General features: G+C 34.8%; 2 protein-coding genes across 7 annotated transcripts; both read left to right on the top strand.

Moving 5' to 3' along the window:
• On the top strand, positions 1,201 to 6,945 carry LOC18603810 (RHOMBOID-like protein 12, mitochondrial). Of its 5 annotated transcripts, XR_001926863.1 has the most exons (9): positions 1,201 to 1,646; positions 2,145 to 2,265; positions 3,005 to 3,124; positions 4,048 to 4,158; positions 4,703 to 4,747; positions 5,473 to 5,577; positions 5,669 to 5,710; positions 5,977 to 6,152; positions 6,497 to 6,583. XR_001926863.1 is itself a non-coding variant. In XM_007036004.2 (8 exons), the coding sequence occupies exons 1-8, from the start codon at positions 1,261 to 1,263 to the stop codon at positions 6,584 to 6,586; spliced, it is 1,020 nt and encodes a 339-aa protein (XP_007036066.1). In that variant the 5' UTR covers positions 1,201 to 1,260; the 3' UTR covers positions 6,587 to 6,945. The 5 variants fall into 5 exon arrangements, 4 of the variants coding, with proteins under 4 accessions (XP_007036066.1, XP_007036067.1, XP_017972138.1 ...); XM_007036004.2 differs by lacking the exon at positions 5,977 to 6,152 and having other exon boundaries at positions 6,497 to 6,945; XM_007036005.2 differs by lacking the exons at positions 3,005 to 3,124; positions 5,977 to 6,152 and having other exon boundaries at positions 6,497 to 6,945.
• On the top strand, positions 11,391 to 15,525 carry LOC18603808 (microtubule-associated protein TORTIFOLIA1). Of its 2 annotated transcripts, none has more exons than XM_018117767.1 (5): positions 11,391 to 12,388; positions 12,516 to 12,624; positions 12,880 to 13,445; positions 14,180 to 14,597; positions 15,057 to 15,525. In XM_018117767.1, the coding sequence occupies exons 1-4, from the start codon at positions 11,606 to 11,608 to the stop codon at positions 14,579 to 14,581; spliced, it is 1,860 nt and encodes a 619-aa protein (XP_017973256.1). In that variant the 5' UTR covers positions 11,391 to 11,605; the 3' UTR covers positions 14,582 to 14,597; positions 15,057 to 15,525. The 2 variants fall into 2 exon arrangements, with proteins under 2 accessions (XP_017973256.1, XP_017973258.1); XM_018117769.1 differs by having other exon boundaries at positions 15,060 to 15,430.

Raw genomic sequence — 15,532 nt, 5'->3', positions numbered from 1 at the left:
AATGACTAATAATGTTGGGTTGGTTTATCATTACTAAAAGATATCACTAATAATTTTATGCATCTGTGCGTTAACATAAAGTTAATGTGTAATGAAAAATGTCACATAATATATCATTATGCCTTATGATCTATTATGATATATAGAAAAATCTTTATAAATTAACATTTGATAAATTAATAACCTTGATTAAATAATATTTTTAATCAATTCTGATTGAGACCAAGTGGTAAATTAATAATTCATTAAATATATAAAATTAATACATTAGAAAAAACATATAAGTCCTCATTGATTCATAAATTAATAAATCTTTATACATCAAAATTACATGACTCAATTAGAAAATCTTTGTAAAATATTACTTCAATGTTATTTGTTTATTCTTGAAATTGATGTCTTCTTCGACCTTATCTCTAATTTTTCTTAGAGCATTAGGAAACTCTGGTATAGTGTTCTCGTATTGCAGTAAAAAATTATGCAATGTCTTTATGCTTTGAGTGTATTTTTGAGCGAGGCATATTCAAATATAAAACTATGATCTTCATATTCATCTTCTTTATCATTTCTCATGACAGTTTCAATAATTTACTCGTTACGCATAATAATAATTTGTAACTAAGTAAGTAGGTAATATTTGTATAATCATAATACACAATATATGTATTAAGCTCAATATTAAAAAAAAATCTTGATAAATTAATTTTTTATTAAATAATACATAAATTAATATATTATTAATTTATTGATTAAATAATATCTTAATTAATTAATAAACTTTTATGATTTTGATATCACGTGATAGAATGATAAGTGATATTTTGATTAAATTAATTATTAATTTTAAAAATTTATTTAATTTAAAATAAAAATATAAGAATTTATTTGAATAAAAATTAAATATAATAAAAAGATTTATTTAAAATTTGTTGAAACATTATCAAAATTTGTTCAACAACTCCTCGTGCTCACGAACAAAAACAAACACACTGATGCCGTTACCAATTTACCATATATATCGTAAAAAAAAACTCAATGACATATAAATTTACGAAAAAAAAAAGCATATAACAAACTAATTTTATATTATAATACATAATTAATGATTTTTATAGTTGAATTGTAGAATTAATTTTTGTTTTTTTTAAATAATTAATTTATTTTTCATTTTTGCGCTATTAAGCAAAGAATCCTCCCTTGTCTCTTCCATATGTAACAAACAAAATTTTCAAAACCCAAAGGACAAAGGTAAGGAAGAAAATGCAGAGGCTTCTTTTTCTGAAGCAAGCCTCATCAAGCTTCTCCAAAGCACTGACGAAAACATCTTCCTTGTCTTCACTTCTCCATTCTTTTCCTTACAAAACCTTCTCTTCCATTGCTAAACCAACCGTCGACAACCAGTTTCTGAACTCTTCATTTTCACACCCATTTCACCACCATTCTTTTCCATGGCGATCACAGCTAAGTCTTACAGGGGAAATTCGAGGGTTTCTCTCGTACCCAGTAGTTGCAAAGCGATTTTGGTTGAATTTCTCAAGTATCCATCTCAAAACTTCTGGCAAAAGTCTCCTGGGTTGCAGAGTTTGGTTTCTTAGACCGCAGATTCCCAGAGGAAGATTTGATTTTGGTCTTCAAACGAGTCGATGGTAATGTGTTTTTTTATTCTTTCAAATTCTTACCTATTTAATTATATAATAGTAGGAGACACTTAGGATCGCGTTCTATACCTCTATTACGAAATTTATGCTACATGCATTTTCGTGGTATATCTCCTTTAAATAATCTCGTAAGATCATTCAAACAACTGTTTTTGTTGTTTATCCTCGTTACTAAGAGCTAATTCTCAACTTGATTCCCTTCTAAAATTAGGATTCTGATCCATAAAAGTTAAGAGTTTTGCTCATTATTGTCTTTCAAGTAATTTTCTCATAGTCAGAAGAATACAGTTCTTTTCTACATGGATCACCTTTTTTGTTTTAAGAAAGAACTTACCAGTTATATGGTAAATTCATAAACAACATAAGGTTCTCATTGTGATAATGGGTTATTGCGAAAGCATAGACATGGTTGAACCAACTTGTTGTAGCATGACTGTGTTTATATGTTCTTATATGTCAATAATCTATCTTCTCTTTGGTTTGCAGGAGATTATGGTTCCAGCGATTGACAGCAAGTGACATGGTTTTGGGCTTGATTATAACTAATGTTGCTGTTTTTTTATTATGGCGGATTGCAGATAGAAAATTTATGATGAATAACTTCATGGTGAGTCCTTAGATAGCTTTTGACCTCCTTGTTAACATAAAATGTCCATGGTAGATTTTTCCTTCTAACTTCCTATTTCTTGCTAGATGTACTCAAGAGTAGAAAATCGAAAATTTTTAGGGACGAAAATTGAAGAGATCCCTAATAGTAGTGTCATTGCTAATTTGCTATACAGTGCTTGTAATATATTAATCATATTAAAACAAGTACTTCTTTGTGGAATATATCCTTTTTATAAAAACTAGTATACATTGTCACATGCTCGTGAATACTTGTTTTTATTTACATTTAAATTACTCTTATATATAAAACACAAATGTTTCTAAAGTCTAAAGTTAATTGTCTAGAAATAAAAGACAATTATATATAGAAGACAATTAATGTTTCAATTATATATAGTTGGATTTTTTTTTGAAAATTATATATAATTGGAATTTTGCATATTAATTTATAAATTATTCAATACTATTAGAATTAATAAAAAGATTTTTTAATGAAAATCATTCAAATCAAGCAGAAATATAGTGAATAAATATGACTATTTTTGTCAATTAAAAGTTTTCCAACATCCATATTTTTATATATATTATAGATTATAGATTATATTTAAGCACATTTAGTGATAGCCTTAGGAATGTATTGAGAGCTCATATGGCTCAACTCACATATTCCTAGTAGTTTATCTTGTATTTGCTTTTTTCATTTTCTCCTCCTAACTTATTTGATGTTCTTTGAGCAGGTTTCATTGGACAATTTTAAAAGTGGACGCTTGCATACACTGATCACTTCAGCTTTCAGTCATATTGATATTGAGCATATTATCTCTAACATGATTGGACTTTATTTCTTTGGATCAAATGTATGATTATTGAAATCTTTTATTTGGCTACAGCTTCTTTTCTTACCACATGTCTTACAACTGCTTCTTTTGGACTGTTAATTTATGATTGCAACCTTGTATAGCTAGTTGAGAGAGAGCTCGGCATTGAAACTTTGCATGAGAAACAGCTATCATTTGATTTTTTTTTTCCTTCTTGTATAGAGATGTTGGAGAGTGAAATTATTATTATTATTATTTTTGGCCAAGAGTGAAATTATTTATTCAAGAACTTATAAGTTGACTGGAGATTTGAATCTATTCATAAAACCTGTTTATAGTTGCTAAATTCCAAGACTTCGTATTTTGCTCCACACTTTGTCACATTAATTTGTCCCTGACTATTTTTACGTCTAGTGTTGACTAATGAACGGACTTACTGTTTTCTATTGCAATGGAGATTGTCTCTGAAATTCCTTTTGCATTTAACTTGTAAGAGAAAACTTATGTTAAAGAGAATACAATTCCTAAGTACCTAATAAGGTTTCCATCAGCTACCAACCTAATATTTATCATTTCGGATTAAGATGGAGATGTACAAATTGGGAAGTAAGAAAGCTAAATCATGCTTTTATCTTCAACATTGAATCTTACTAGTCATTGCATTTCCACATCTTTAACTAGTTTTTTCCGCTGATTTTTAAATACTTATTCAGTGTAATATTTTGTTAAATTTCATACTTTCAACTTTTTGAGATAAGCATAATGGTGTTCCTATGTTACTCTGGCTGCTTGGTGGATTTAATTACCGAAACAACTACTTCTTGCTACATTTTCCTTTTTGTGTCTGTGTATGCTTTATCTTCATTGCTTGTATTCCTTGTCCTTTTTTTCTCTTTTTCCTTGTTATTCCCCAGGAGCATTTATATTTTAATTGTTTCCCCTTTTTACTTTGCATTGGGCAGATTGGAAGAATCTTTGGACCTGAATATTTGCTGAAGTTGTATCTAGCTGGGGCAATTGGTGGTTCAGTGTTTTACTTGGTGCACCATGCATTTTTGGCATTATCATCAAAGGTACCATTTCGCTGCTAGAAATATCTGAATACCTATTCTGCCACTGTTAGTTACAGGAATGGTTTGTTGTCATATGGCAACAACAAACCCTAAACCTAATTGATTTGGGATACTTCACATTTCATTCTCCCTCATGTTTAGGCTCAATAATATAAACTAATGTGGGGCGACAAACAATGAATAATAACAAATGGGCAACAAACAATATAAGCTCTTTGCATTGATAGCATGTTAAACATCCCACCAAAAATCAATTAGCAATAGGTAGACATGTCCAACTTTTAAATAAGGCCACTACAAATACAAACTTAATCCATTTAAAGAACACCACACAATAGACTCTAATACATGGTTGTGTGCAGGTCTGAGATGAGAAGTCTGTTCTACATGTTACAAAAATAAAACCTTCTAATTTGTTAATTAGCGTACTTGCATGTTAATGCTTATGTAAATGTTCACCTAGAATGACAGAAAATTTCTTCATTTTCTGATGAATCATATATGAATGATTCAGTCGTTTCTCACTCTTAGCCATCTACCACAGGGACATGCCATGTGGATGATGGACCCTTCAAAGACGCCAGGATTGGTATGCTTTTAGCCTTCAGTGCATCAAGCTCTATTCATAAACTTTTTTTTTTTTTGTCTTTTGTTTTGATGACTGTTACCAAAATAGTAATAGTATCCTTACTTGTTTTCTGCTTTTCTGTATCCGATGAACTACACAATTTTAAGGAATTTTCTCTGATATCCTGCATTTTTAAACTGTTTAAAATGGCATTTGACTTGGGTTTTGATAGTTTACGGTCACATTCTCTTCTAATTTGTTTGCCTGACTAGTCAGTCTTTTGCCATTCACCAAGGAATGTGATGAAAGGTTTTATTCTTTCCACCCACGCCCACACCCCCACCCCCAGCCCCAGCCTACCCCCTTTTTTTTTTTTCTTTTCAATCACAAGATCTTTGTCTTCCCCATAGCATGTTGCCATCAAAAGCAAAATCCCGAATTTCTTCTAGAGAATCTCCTAATTGTTCCAGAGCAACTAGAAAGAGATTCTTTAACCAGAAAGAATTCAGTTCAGATGTACAGTACTTATCCAGAAGTTTTCGCAACTCAATCATGTACCCCCTTAATACAAGTTTCCCCCTTTTATATGTTATATGTTGGCCAATACTTTAAAATATCTATTCTCTGTGTGGATTGCCTAGGATGGTGTTTTGAAAAGTTCTTCTTGTTTGTTCCAAATGGAGAGCACAAGCAGTGAGAAACTTATATTTAAATCTGTTTAACTGTGCTCTGCTTGTGTCATTTAGGGGGCAAGTGGGGCTGTTAATGCTATTATGCTGCTTGATATATTTCTCAATCCAAAAGCTACTCTTTATTTTGATTTCATCATACCAGTTCCTGCCATGTTACTGGTAAGCATGCTTCTAGTTGATGCTTACAAAGAAATGACTTCGTAGGTTCACAAATCCTTACTAAATTGTTTATATATAATTTTCTTTACAGGGCATCTTTTTAATTGGGAAAGATGTATTGAGGATAATAGAGGTATATTGCTCATCTTTGAGCAGCTATTTTCTATTTACATTGCATTTGAACATGATCTTACATTGATCAGTTCTGAGGCATGGTTCTGGAGGAAAATATATACATATTTGCAAATTCTTTCACATCAACAAAGATTTTACTTCATACAAAAGACATTCTCAAGGGGAAAGAGAAGATAATAAGAAAGGAAAAGGATTATCATCTGCCCATACTAATTTAGATGATATACACGGTCACTGAACATAACTTTACTAATTTTTGAACAGTTTATGGCCTTTAATGCGCTATTTCATAAATTTGAGGGGCACCCATTATTATCTATGCTGGCCTATCAGTAGCTTCAGCTGGATTGGTCCAGCAAGATGTTCCGACTGCATCTTGTGGCAGATAGATCTGTGGACACAACAGCACCAGCTTCCCTCACTTGCAACTAGGCATAAAGGTTTTTAGGACTCCTCCAGATGCTTTTCAAGAACTGCTGCTTAAAGACCTGATTTATATCATGTGGCCTGGAACCATTAGATTGAATTTTGTTGGTGACAACCATCTCTATGACTTTATCTGGGTTACTAGATGTGATTTTTAGACCCTTTATGTATTTATCATTGACAGTTGCCCTCATATTGAGCTACCTCACTTTTACCTTGAATTCATCTTGGACTTGAAAGAGTGTTCTCCCAATGCAACCATAACTGGTGTCATTAACTGTGAAATATTAGCTCCCAATATCACTGAATTAAGGTCTCATATCACCTAACCCACTAATATTTTCTTTTTGTGTTCTAGGGAAATAGCCATATTTCAGGATCAGCTCACTTGGGAGGTGCTGCAGTTGCGGCTATAGCATGGGCTCGACTTAGAAGGGGGCGCTTCTAAATTGAATAGGGACCTGCGAACTACCAATTGCTGATTTTGTTAAATAATTGTGATATTTGTTGCTAGCTACCAATTGCTGAATTTGTTAACTGCTCGTGATAAGCGCTCCAGCATGATTATCTCATTTCTTGTACGAGCTCAAGCATCTTTTGTAGGCCACATGCTCAATCTAGTTGCTTGTCTCTATGTTATAATGGGATGTTGGCTGTTAATGCATAATTCAATTGAATTTTCTTCATCTAGTTTCCTGCGACATAGTGGTGGTGGAAAAAAGAGACTTGTATTTACTTGCAGTGAGACGATGTTGCTTGTGATTGCTGGGTCCATAAAGTTATCATGCGAAATGATTTTATTGTCTTTATTTTCTCTTTTTACTCTGCTTTCAGCCCCGAGGGAACTGCAGATGGTGTGAAAGAGAATTGAGTTTTTGAAACTATGATATTTTGTGTTGAACGTTGCCGCAGGATCAAGGAAATATGTGCTTGATTTGCCCCTATCAAACACACATAATCGAACGAAAACACATTTAAGAGTCAATGTCAGCTAGGGTTAAAGCACATTAAGAGTCACCCCTGCCCAACTACTGTCATTAGATGGAACGCTAAAACCCTGCTGCCCTTTTTTGCCACTAAACCAAAACTCAAAATGGTGGCATCTTCATTGCCATTGCAATTGCATTTAATTCAGAACTGGGATTGGCTGGTGACTGGTGTTCTTAGTTGGAGGAGGGCAAGCAAGGCTTAGGCTCCCTATAAACAAAGAAAAGGAGACTCGGAGCTTTAGACGGGAGGCAGAGGGTGAGGAGAGGAGAGTGATAGGGGCTAAAAGGCCCAACACGGGCTTGGGACTTTAGCCTACTGAAGGCTAAGTAAAGTTAATTGTAATTGTGACGAGAAAGTGTGAATTAAAGAAGAAGGTTTAATAGATTACGTCAATTTTTGGTGGTTTTTTCTTATACTTATAATGAAATTAAAATGGATTATTTATAATTCATCTTAAATTTAAGTGAACTCTAAATTTACTTGACATGCATGTAAAATAAATAATAAAAAAAATCTAATCGTAGACTTACTTGTAGTACGAGTAAAATAAATAATAATTAAGGTAACATAACTAAAGAGAGTGTCAGAACACATTTAGTCTAACCCTAGACTCATTTAGCCCTAACAGTATTGCACAGGAAGTCCGACACTGGTAGATAACTCATATGCGCATGATTGTGTCTTGTGCACCAAACCAATTAATTCGTTTCGTTTCATTCAGCTTGTAGTTTTGTGCCCCGTGTGGCTCAATCTTGTTAGCGTCTTGTGTGCACGACAATTCCTATTTGCTGTTGACTCGATTATTATCTAAACTACATTTATCACGGATTTGCGAGGTGTGAAACTCTAACATTACTTACACTTCAGAGATAATTCTTATTTTTTTTTCCATTTCACTCAACACCATTGGCTCGAAACTCTTTTTCTCTAGTCCTAAGCCATCACCTTTTCATTTTGTTTCATCAATGAAATATCAAATAAAACCAAAGGGGAACAAAAAACAAAGATATTAGAGGCTAACACACAGGGGCAATGGTCCAAAGAATGTTTGCTGTAAGGATATGGCTAATCATCTTGAGTGCAATGCATTGCTCTATTTTCTGACAATTTTCTTCCCCCAGTTCCTCCTGTCATGTGTGTCACAATAGATGCAAAGAAATTGCACGTGGGTTTGGTGGGAAGACAAGATGCAAACTTGAATAGAAATTGAGACTGAGGATTGGTATCGGGGGAATGGACATTTCGGGGTTAAGTTCTCTTTGTTTCAATCATGTGATTATGTGTGTCAAGTAGGACCTTTGTCGCTCAGTCAACTGACATGCACATGAGTCAGTCCCAATGATAACAATAGTGTGTATTATGTGGCTCTATGCTTAGATTTTAGTTAGAAATCTGACAAATACCAGTTAAAAGATCAGTAGAGTCTTGTTTATTTGATTAATCAACTTTGATGAAAGCAAATCCTACAAGAGCCAAGCATTTGTGTATCTTGCACCCGAACATTTGTCTCATTAGTTGGTGCATAATCCTTTTACTTAAAAAGTAAGGTTCGAATCTTCCCTCTCTCAATTATAAAAAAAAAAAAACATGTGTATCTTGGTACTGATAATAATAATAAAAAATAATCATAAACACTTATATACTCTCACCATCATAAACAATATATAGCATCAGAATTGAAACAATGGTGGCTGTCTGAGAGCTTGATTGATGATTTTAAAAGATGGCAAAGAAGAATGATAAAAGAGTGAGGACCTTGAATGGGCAGGTTTAAGGGTTTGGAATTGAAAACTATATATATATTTATATACCTTGTGAGGTCAAAAAGTAAAAGATAAACGTTTCTTTGACCAGATGGTCCATATATATATAATCCATATGATCAAGTTAATCATGCTTGTTAAAACTATATACATTAACTAGAGAATGATTACCTAAGGGGCCGGCAAACACCAACCTGGAGTGAGCAATAGAAACATGGCAATGCAATGCATGATTTCATTTCACGCTTCCAGGTTCCAGGCACACGCTTGTTATGATATCACTGATTTGTTAGCCTAGCTCCTCAACTTAATTTTCAAAATGATTCCAATTAGTCTACTTAATATTGGCTTGGCTTTGCATTCCCAGCAACATAATATATAGTTGAATTGTCTGGATCCAACCGACGAGGGTGACCTAGCTCGTAGAGCCAAACTAACTGCGCGCAGAAGCACAAGTGCTTTTTGTTTTTCATTCTTAATCTTAAATCTGCATGAACGTTAATGCCTCATTTTCATCCCTTGTCTTCTTGCATGATTATTCTTTAACTTTAACTAAGAATTAATCTCGCAACTTTACTTTTCACCAACTGGCCTGGTAGGTGTGGAGGTTGAGACAAAGTTTTGGGTAGATCTCAGTTCAGCTCAACGATTGTAACATATATGTACCCTATAGGCGACTATAGCTATGTATTTCGTTGGTTTAGTTGAACTTGAAGCATCAACACAATTATGAAAATGTGAATTTTGTCAAGCATGCAAGCAAAGACATATACATATAGTTGAATAATGCTAAGATGATGTTCCTAGATAGCAGTCAAAGCTAATTAAACAAGTATGCCATGCCGTTGGTGCGCTGTAAAAAAGAGCAAAATCAAAGGCTAAAGGGGGCCCTGCCGGCCTGCTTAATTTGATAATTGAGCTAATTAAACTCAACCAACCGATTTAACTGATTCTGATATATGGGGGGCCTTAAGAAGCTTTTGATTCCCATCTCCTGTGCTACCAACTCTTTGTCGCTTAATGCAGTGTCGGTTCAGAAATCCAACACACCATCGCAACCTTGTCCATTCATTCGTTCAGAAAAACTTTCTTCATGTTTACATCACATTACATGATAGGTAACGTTTGGTATGAAAAAAATGAAAGCATATTTTTTATAATGTGTTCAATTAAATTATATTATAGTGTTTATTTTATAATAAACTACTGTAATATAAGATTGTAATACAATCACATTACAATCAAGGGATATAATATGATTACAGTTCAAAATTAATACAATCACATTATATTGCACTTTATAATGTTTTTAAAGACACTTTCACATTTCAACATTATTACTTTATTAAAAATATTTTATAACGTTATAATTAAAATAAAAAATATTAAAATAAAATATATAATATAAAAATTAAAATAAAATAAAATATAAGAAATTAAAATTTATATAGTATAAGTAAAAAAAATTAAAATAAAATATATAATATAAAAAATTATATTAAAAAATAAAAAAATATAAAATTATAATAAGAAATAAAAATAAAATATATGACATTAAAAATATATTTAAAAGATGATATTATATAAAAATTAATAATAAAAAATATAAGTATATTAAACTTATATTTTAATAAATAAAAATAATTTTAAAATTAACATTACATTCTCAACAAAATATTTATAAATCAAATGCTGTAATGTTATCTTCTCTGTATTTTAATCATTATTTTACTTATATACCGAACACTATAATGTTATTTTTCTTACAATCACATTATTTACAATTACGTTATCTATAATTATATTATATTATAAAGTATCAAATGTAATAAGTAACTCTGAATTACTTCCTTCATCCACTAGAGATTGACTTTTCTTTTCCTTCTCTTAACTCCGCATTCGTTGGTTTATTTATTTAATGTATTAATTGCCCGTGCATCATTCCTTCACATGCCTCCTCTGCCTCAGCCTCAGTGGTCCTTCCTTCCATTTCCAAAAAGCTTATTTGACCAACACCCTGTAAAAATGTTAAAAATAATATTTAATTTCATGATGAAATGAAAATGATTTTTCAACGTCCAAAATCAAAATATCTGCAACATTTAAAAAGTATATGATTTGTGCAAATTTATTTTGTATAAAAAAACGTAAGAAAATGAAAATGCTTCGTCTTCTTTTTTTTTCTAATTAATAAAGCAGTCGGTGCATGCAGCTGCGGCTTTAAAACACCAACAATTACAATTAAAAATTAATATCATCTCATGTGATTGAGCTGTCTTAAAATGGACTACTACTAACCTTACAAGTCATTAAGCTTACCCCAATCCCCTCTTAATTTGTTAAGCCCTTACATTTTAACAAGCTTTATATTAATTAACATCATAAATGCTATTAAATTTAATTACTACAACAACATAAAATTAATTCCTAAGCAAGAATTACCACATCTGCTTATTCCCCGATTATTCTTCCCAATCCCCTTCCCATTCCAATTCCCACCTTGAGTAAAGTAGAAAACAAACAAATCAAAGCTACCAAAAGAGGCCATTAAACGTCACCGTTGCATTTGCCGTTTTAACGACCCTCCTTCCTCTCCTAACTTAAAAAGGCGCGGAGGAACCTCGGTCATCTCCCAGCACTGGGGACTCGCCCAATGCCACCGCCACCACCACCGACAGCACCGCCGCCGCAGCGAAACCAGTAAGAAAGAAGATATGGCGCAGTCTTTTAAACTCAAAATTAACACTCTCCTAAACAAGCTCGGAGACCGGGACACCTTCTCTCTCGCTGCAGCTGAGCTCGAGTCCGTTTCTAGAAATCTAGATGCCATTTCCCTTCCGACTTTCCTTTCCTGTATTCTCTCCGTCGATTCATCCGATAAATGCGGAGTCCGAAAGCAATGCGTGAAGCTAGTTTCTGTCTTGGCGGTTACTTATCCAAATTCTCTCCCTCATTTCCTCCATAAAATCCTCTCTAGCCTCCTCCGTCGCCTCCGAGACCCCGACTCCGCCGTCCGCTCCGCCTGCGTCGATGCCGTCTCGGCGCTCTCCACTAACCTCACCAAATGCAACTTCTCCTCTTCGTTTTTGAAGCCTTTGAGCGACGCTCTTTTTACGGAGCAAGAACCGAACGCGCAGATCGGAGCGGCATTGTGTTTGGCGGCGGCGATCGACGGATCGCCCGACCCGGATGCGGTTAGGCTGGGGAGGATGCTGACGAAGCTGGAGAAACTCGTGAAGTCCGATGCGTGCAAGGCGAAGGCGGCGGTTATGGTGGTGATCGGGAGTGTGATCGGCTCGGGTGGGGCGTCGAATTTGAGTCAAGGGATGATGAAGGGATTGGTGGGATGTTTGATTGGTTTTTTGAGTAGTGAGGATTGGGCAGCGAGGAAGGGGGCGGCAGAGGCGCTTGGCAGGCTGGCGATAGCTGAGAGGGATTCATTGGCTGAGTTTAAAACCAGTTGTATGAAAGTTTTTGAGGCTAGAAGATTTGATAAGGTTTTTCGCTGTTTAACATATACTAGTTTTTAGTTTAATTTTGATTTAAATTCTAATAAGGCCATTTATATTTTGATTTTTTAAATTATTTTTAATGTCAATGCTATTTTGGATGTGGATCATATAGGTAAAGGCTGCTAGGGAGGTTATGAGTCAGATGTTGGAGGCGTGGAAGCAGGTTCCGGATTTTTCAGAAGAGGCGTCGCCACCGCCTCTATCACAGGCTTCTAGTAAAGGTATGCGATCTTCTTTTGTTTGATGAGCTTTAGATCTCCTGGTAATGTGGTCTATTTAATCTGGTAGATTGATTGTCTACTAGAATATCTAAATTAGGAAGGTCGCATCTTTGATATGAACTGCTTATTTGGTACTTGTTTATATGTAATTTGCCAAGTTTGATATGATCCCTTTTTTTGTGGAATAATTTCACTATTTTTGGTAGCATGTGTCTGATTTTGTTTATACTGGATTTGGTTCTGTTCTGAAAACAGAGGACGCAAGTGATGGACGCTATCCACCTGGCTCTAAAATTTCTTCCAACGTGGATGTTGCAGTTCCTCAAACGAGGAAGAAACCTACTTTTACTACAAGGTCAACTCCGCCTGAGAGTTCCTTTGCAACCACAGCTAGGAAGAGAAGTCCTTTAAAGGCAACAATTCAGAAAGTGAATGGAAAGAAGCCCCTGGACTGGAGACTCGAGATTGCTGTTCCTCATGCTGCTAATGTGACAGGGGCATGTGAGGATAGTCTTAAGGAGAGGAGTGAGAATGTATCACGAAGGAGGAATAATGAGAACGTGAAATCTGCAAAGTCTGACATAAAGCGAGTGCTTTTCAGTAATAAGAATTCTGATGACAAGATGCACAAATTTGGTGGTTCAAAGTCTGGATCTCGTGTGGCTCCTTGTCACGAGGAAACCACTGAATCCACTGTTGTGGTTAGTAATGCCTCTGAGAATCTCAATGCAAATCACAAAGACTCTGAGGATTTATCTTTGATCCGCAGCCAACTGGTTCAGATAGAAAAGCAGCAATCTAGACTACTAGATCTCCTACAGGTTTGTTTCCAGTGCTTGAAAATTAAATATCCTCTCAATTACCATCCAGTAATTTGACTGTACTAGTGATATATCTGCGAAGATGCTTTTTTCAATAGCGTTATGTGTGCTTAGGGCATTGCACTATTCACATAATAAGTGAACTTGGGCAAGTCAATTAAACTACTTAATTTTGAATCATCTGGTAAATCCCTGAGTGATGACATCATTGAATATGCCAAAAGCCACCATTATTTATCTTTTCTTCCGACCAATCTCTTTGAAGTTAAAGAAAGATGGCATATCCATGCATTATTACCAGGATCCTTGTGACTTACAAGTTGTGAACTTACTGTTATACTAAAATTGGTTCATGATCAGTGGTGGACAAAGATTAACCAGGTCATCAGATTTGTGCATCAATTGATAGAGGCATTGCTCTCTCTTAGTTGATGATATTGAAAAAAATTTAAGCCTCCATTTGTCATTCATGTAATTTAATGATTAAAAGCTTGAGATGATATCACAGTGGCTAGTGCCATTGTTTGTGGCTATACAATTAAAATTCAAATTACTGGGCAAGCATCTATTGTATGTATTCATACAAATGAAAAGAATAATCTTAATTACTTCATATATCTGAAGGAGGCATAAATGCTCTAGCATTTTCTATTCCATCTACTTTGATTGTACTAAAACAAAATCATGAAAGCTTTATCTCTCCCATTCTCTTGTTTCTTCCTTCTTTCGTCTAGAGATTCGTTTGTAGCTCACAGACTGGGATGCATTCACTGGAGACACGTGTGCACGGTCTGGAACTGGCTTTGGATGAGATCTCGTATGACTTGGCTGTATCAACTGGAAGGATGTCTTCTTCCAGCAGGACCACTTGTTGCCTACTACCAGCTGCAGGTTTTTTGAGCTCAAAATTCTGGAGGAAAACAGAAGGCCGGTACGCTACCTCTTGGTTTTCTACGTCCAGCGGCACCCCATCAGTGGCTGCCACACGTTGTAGAGCTGATAGGAATTGGAATGCTGAAGCATTTAAGTTGGAGAACCATAGGTTACGGCTTCAAGGTGGTGGTGGATTCATTATGAACCCTTTGGCAGAAATTCACGGTGATTCAAGGCGTGTCTCTGAGATAGCACATCAGTGACCACCAGAAGCAGCAGGTATTTATTATGAAATTTTTTGCCTTGTAATCTCATTATACTTTGATTTGGCACAACCTGCTTGAATGTCAATATTTCCTCTGAGACGTTGGATATGCAACCCACTCCTATGTGCATGCCTTTATTTTGCTGGGGAATATAAATCATTTCCTTCTCTAGCAGTAAATAAAAAGGAAGGTTCCTGCTCCTTATTATTGGGGGTGGAGTAGGTCCTGCCCCCATGTCCCATAGAACAGCCATTTAACATTTTCCTTGAAATTCAAGCTTTCAGTTAGAGAAGCAACTTGTCTTTATTTATAGCCATCCATGAATCAACCTGGATTCTCATGTCCTTACAATTGTCATCCATCGTAGGCATTCATAGGCCATCTCTGTTTATTTCAGACATGAGACGTGAGATAGGCTTTTTCTTTCTTTCTTTTGGGACAGTTGTGGTTGAGGTTCTATTTCCCCTTTTAGCAGGTTTGCAGGATGGTCGGGACTTGGGAATTGCACTCAATTTTTAAGGTCAGTGGTGGATAAGGGAGACAACAAAGATGATAATCCACTTATATTATGAAGTAGCTTAATAGCAAATTGCGTGGTGGAGTTGTTATGCAGTTAGTTCATTTAAAACTCACCTCAGAAAGTCTACAGTCTTGCATCTTGTGGAGAGACCAAGAGAAGTGGCGTCATCTGATAATTTGAAAATTTTCTAGTAAATTGAGGCATGAGAAGGGGAGAAAGAGTGGTGTAGTGTGTGAAGATGTGTATAGCTTCCTGATGTTTCTGAAACACATTTGGTTTGTTCTTGATTTATAAATCACCTGAAATCGATGATGAGCGTCCTCATAGCCAGGTTATGATGGTGGGTGGGGGTCTAATTAAGTTAAGACAAATGCTTCTTAACCTAACACTTTGTCCCGCTAGAGATAAACTTACCGCTTTACCATTGA

This window comes from Theobroma cacao, chromosome 3, assembly GCF_000208745.1.
Source record: "Theobroma cacao cultivar B97-61/B2 chromosome 3, Criollo_cocoa_genome_V2, whole genome shotgun sequence".
NCBI lineage: Eukaryota > Viridiplantae > Streptophyta > Magnoliopsida > Malvales > Malvaceae > Theobroma > Theobroma cacao.
The sequence above is the reverse complement of the archived record's forward strand: the minus strand, read 5'-3'. Positions and strand labels throughout refer to the sequence as shown.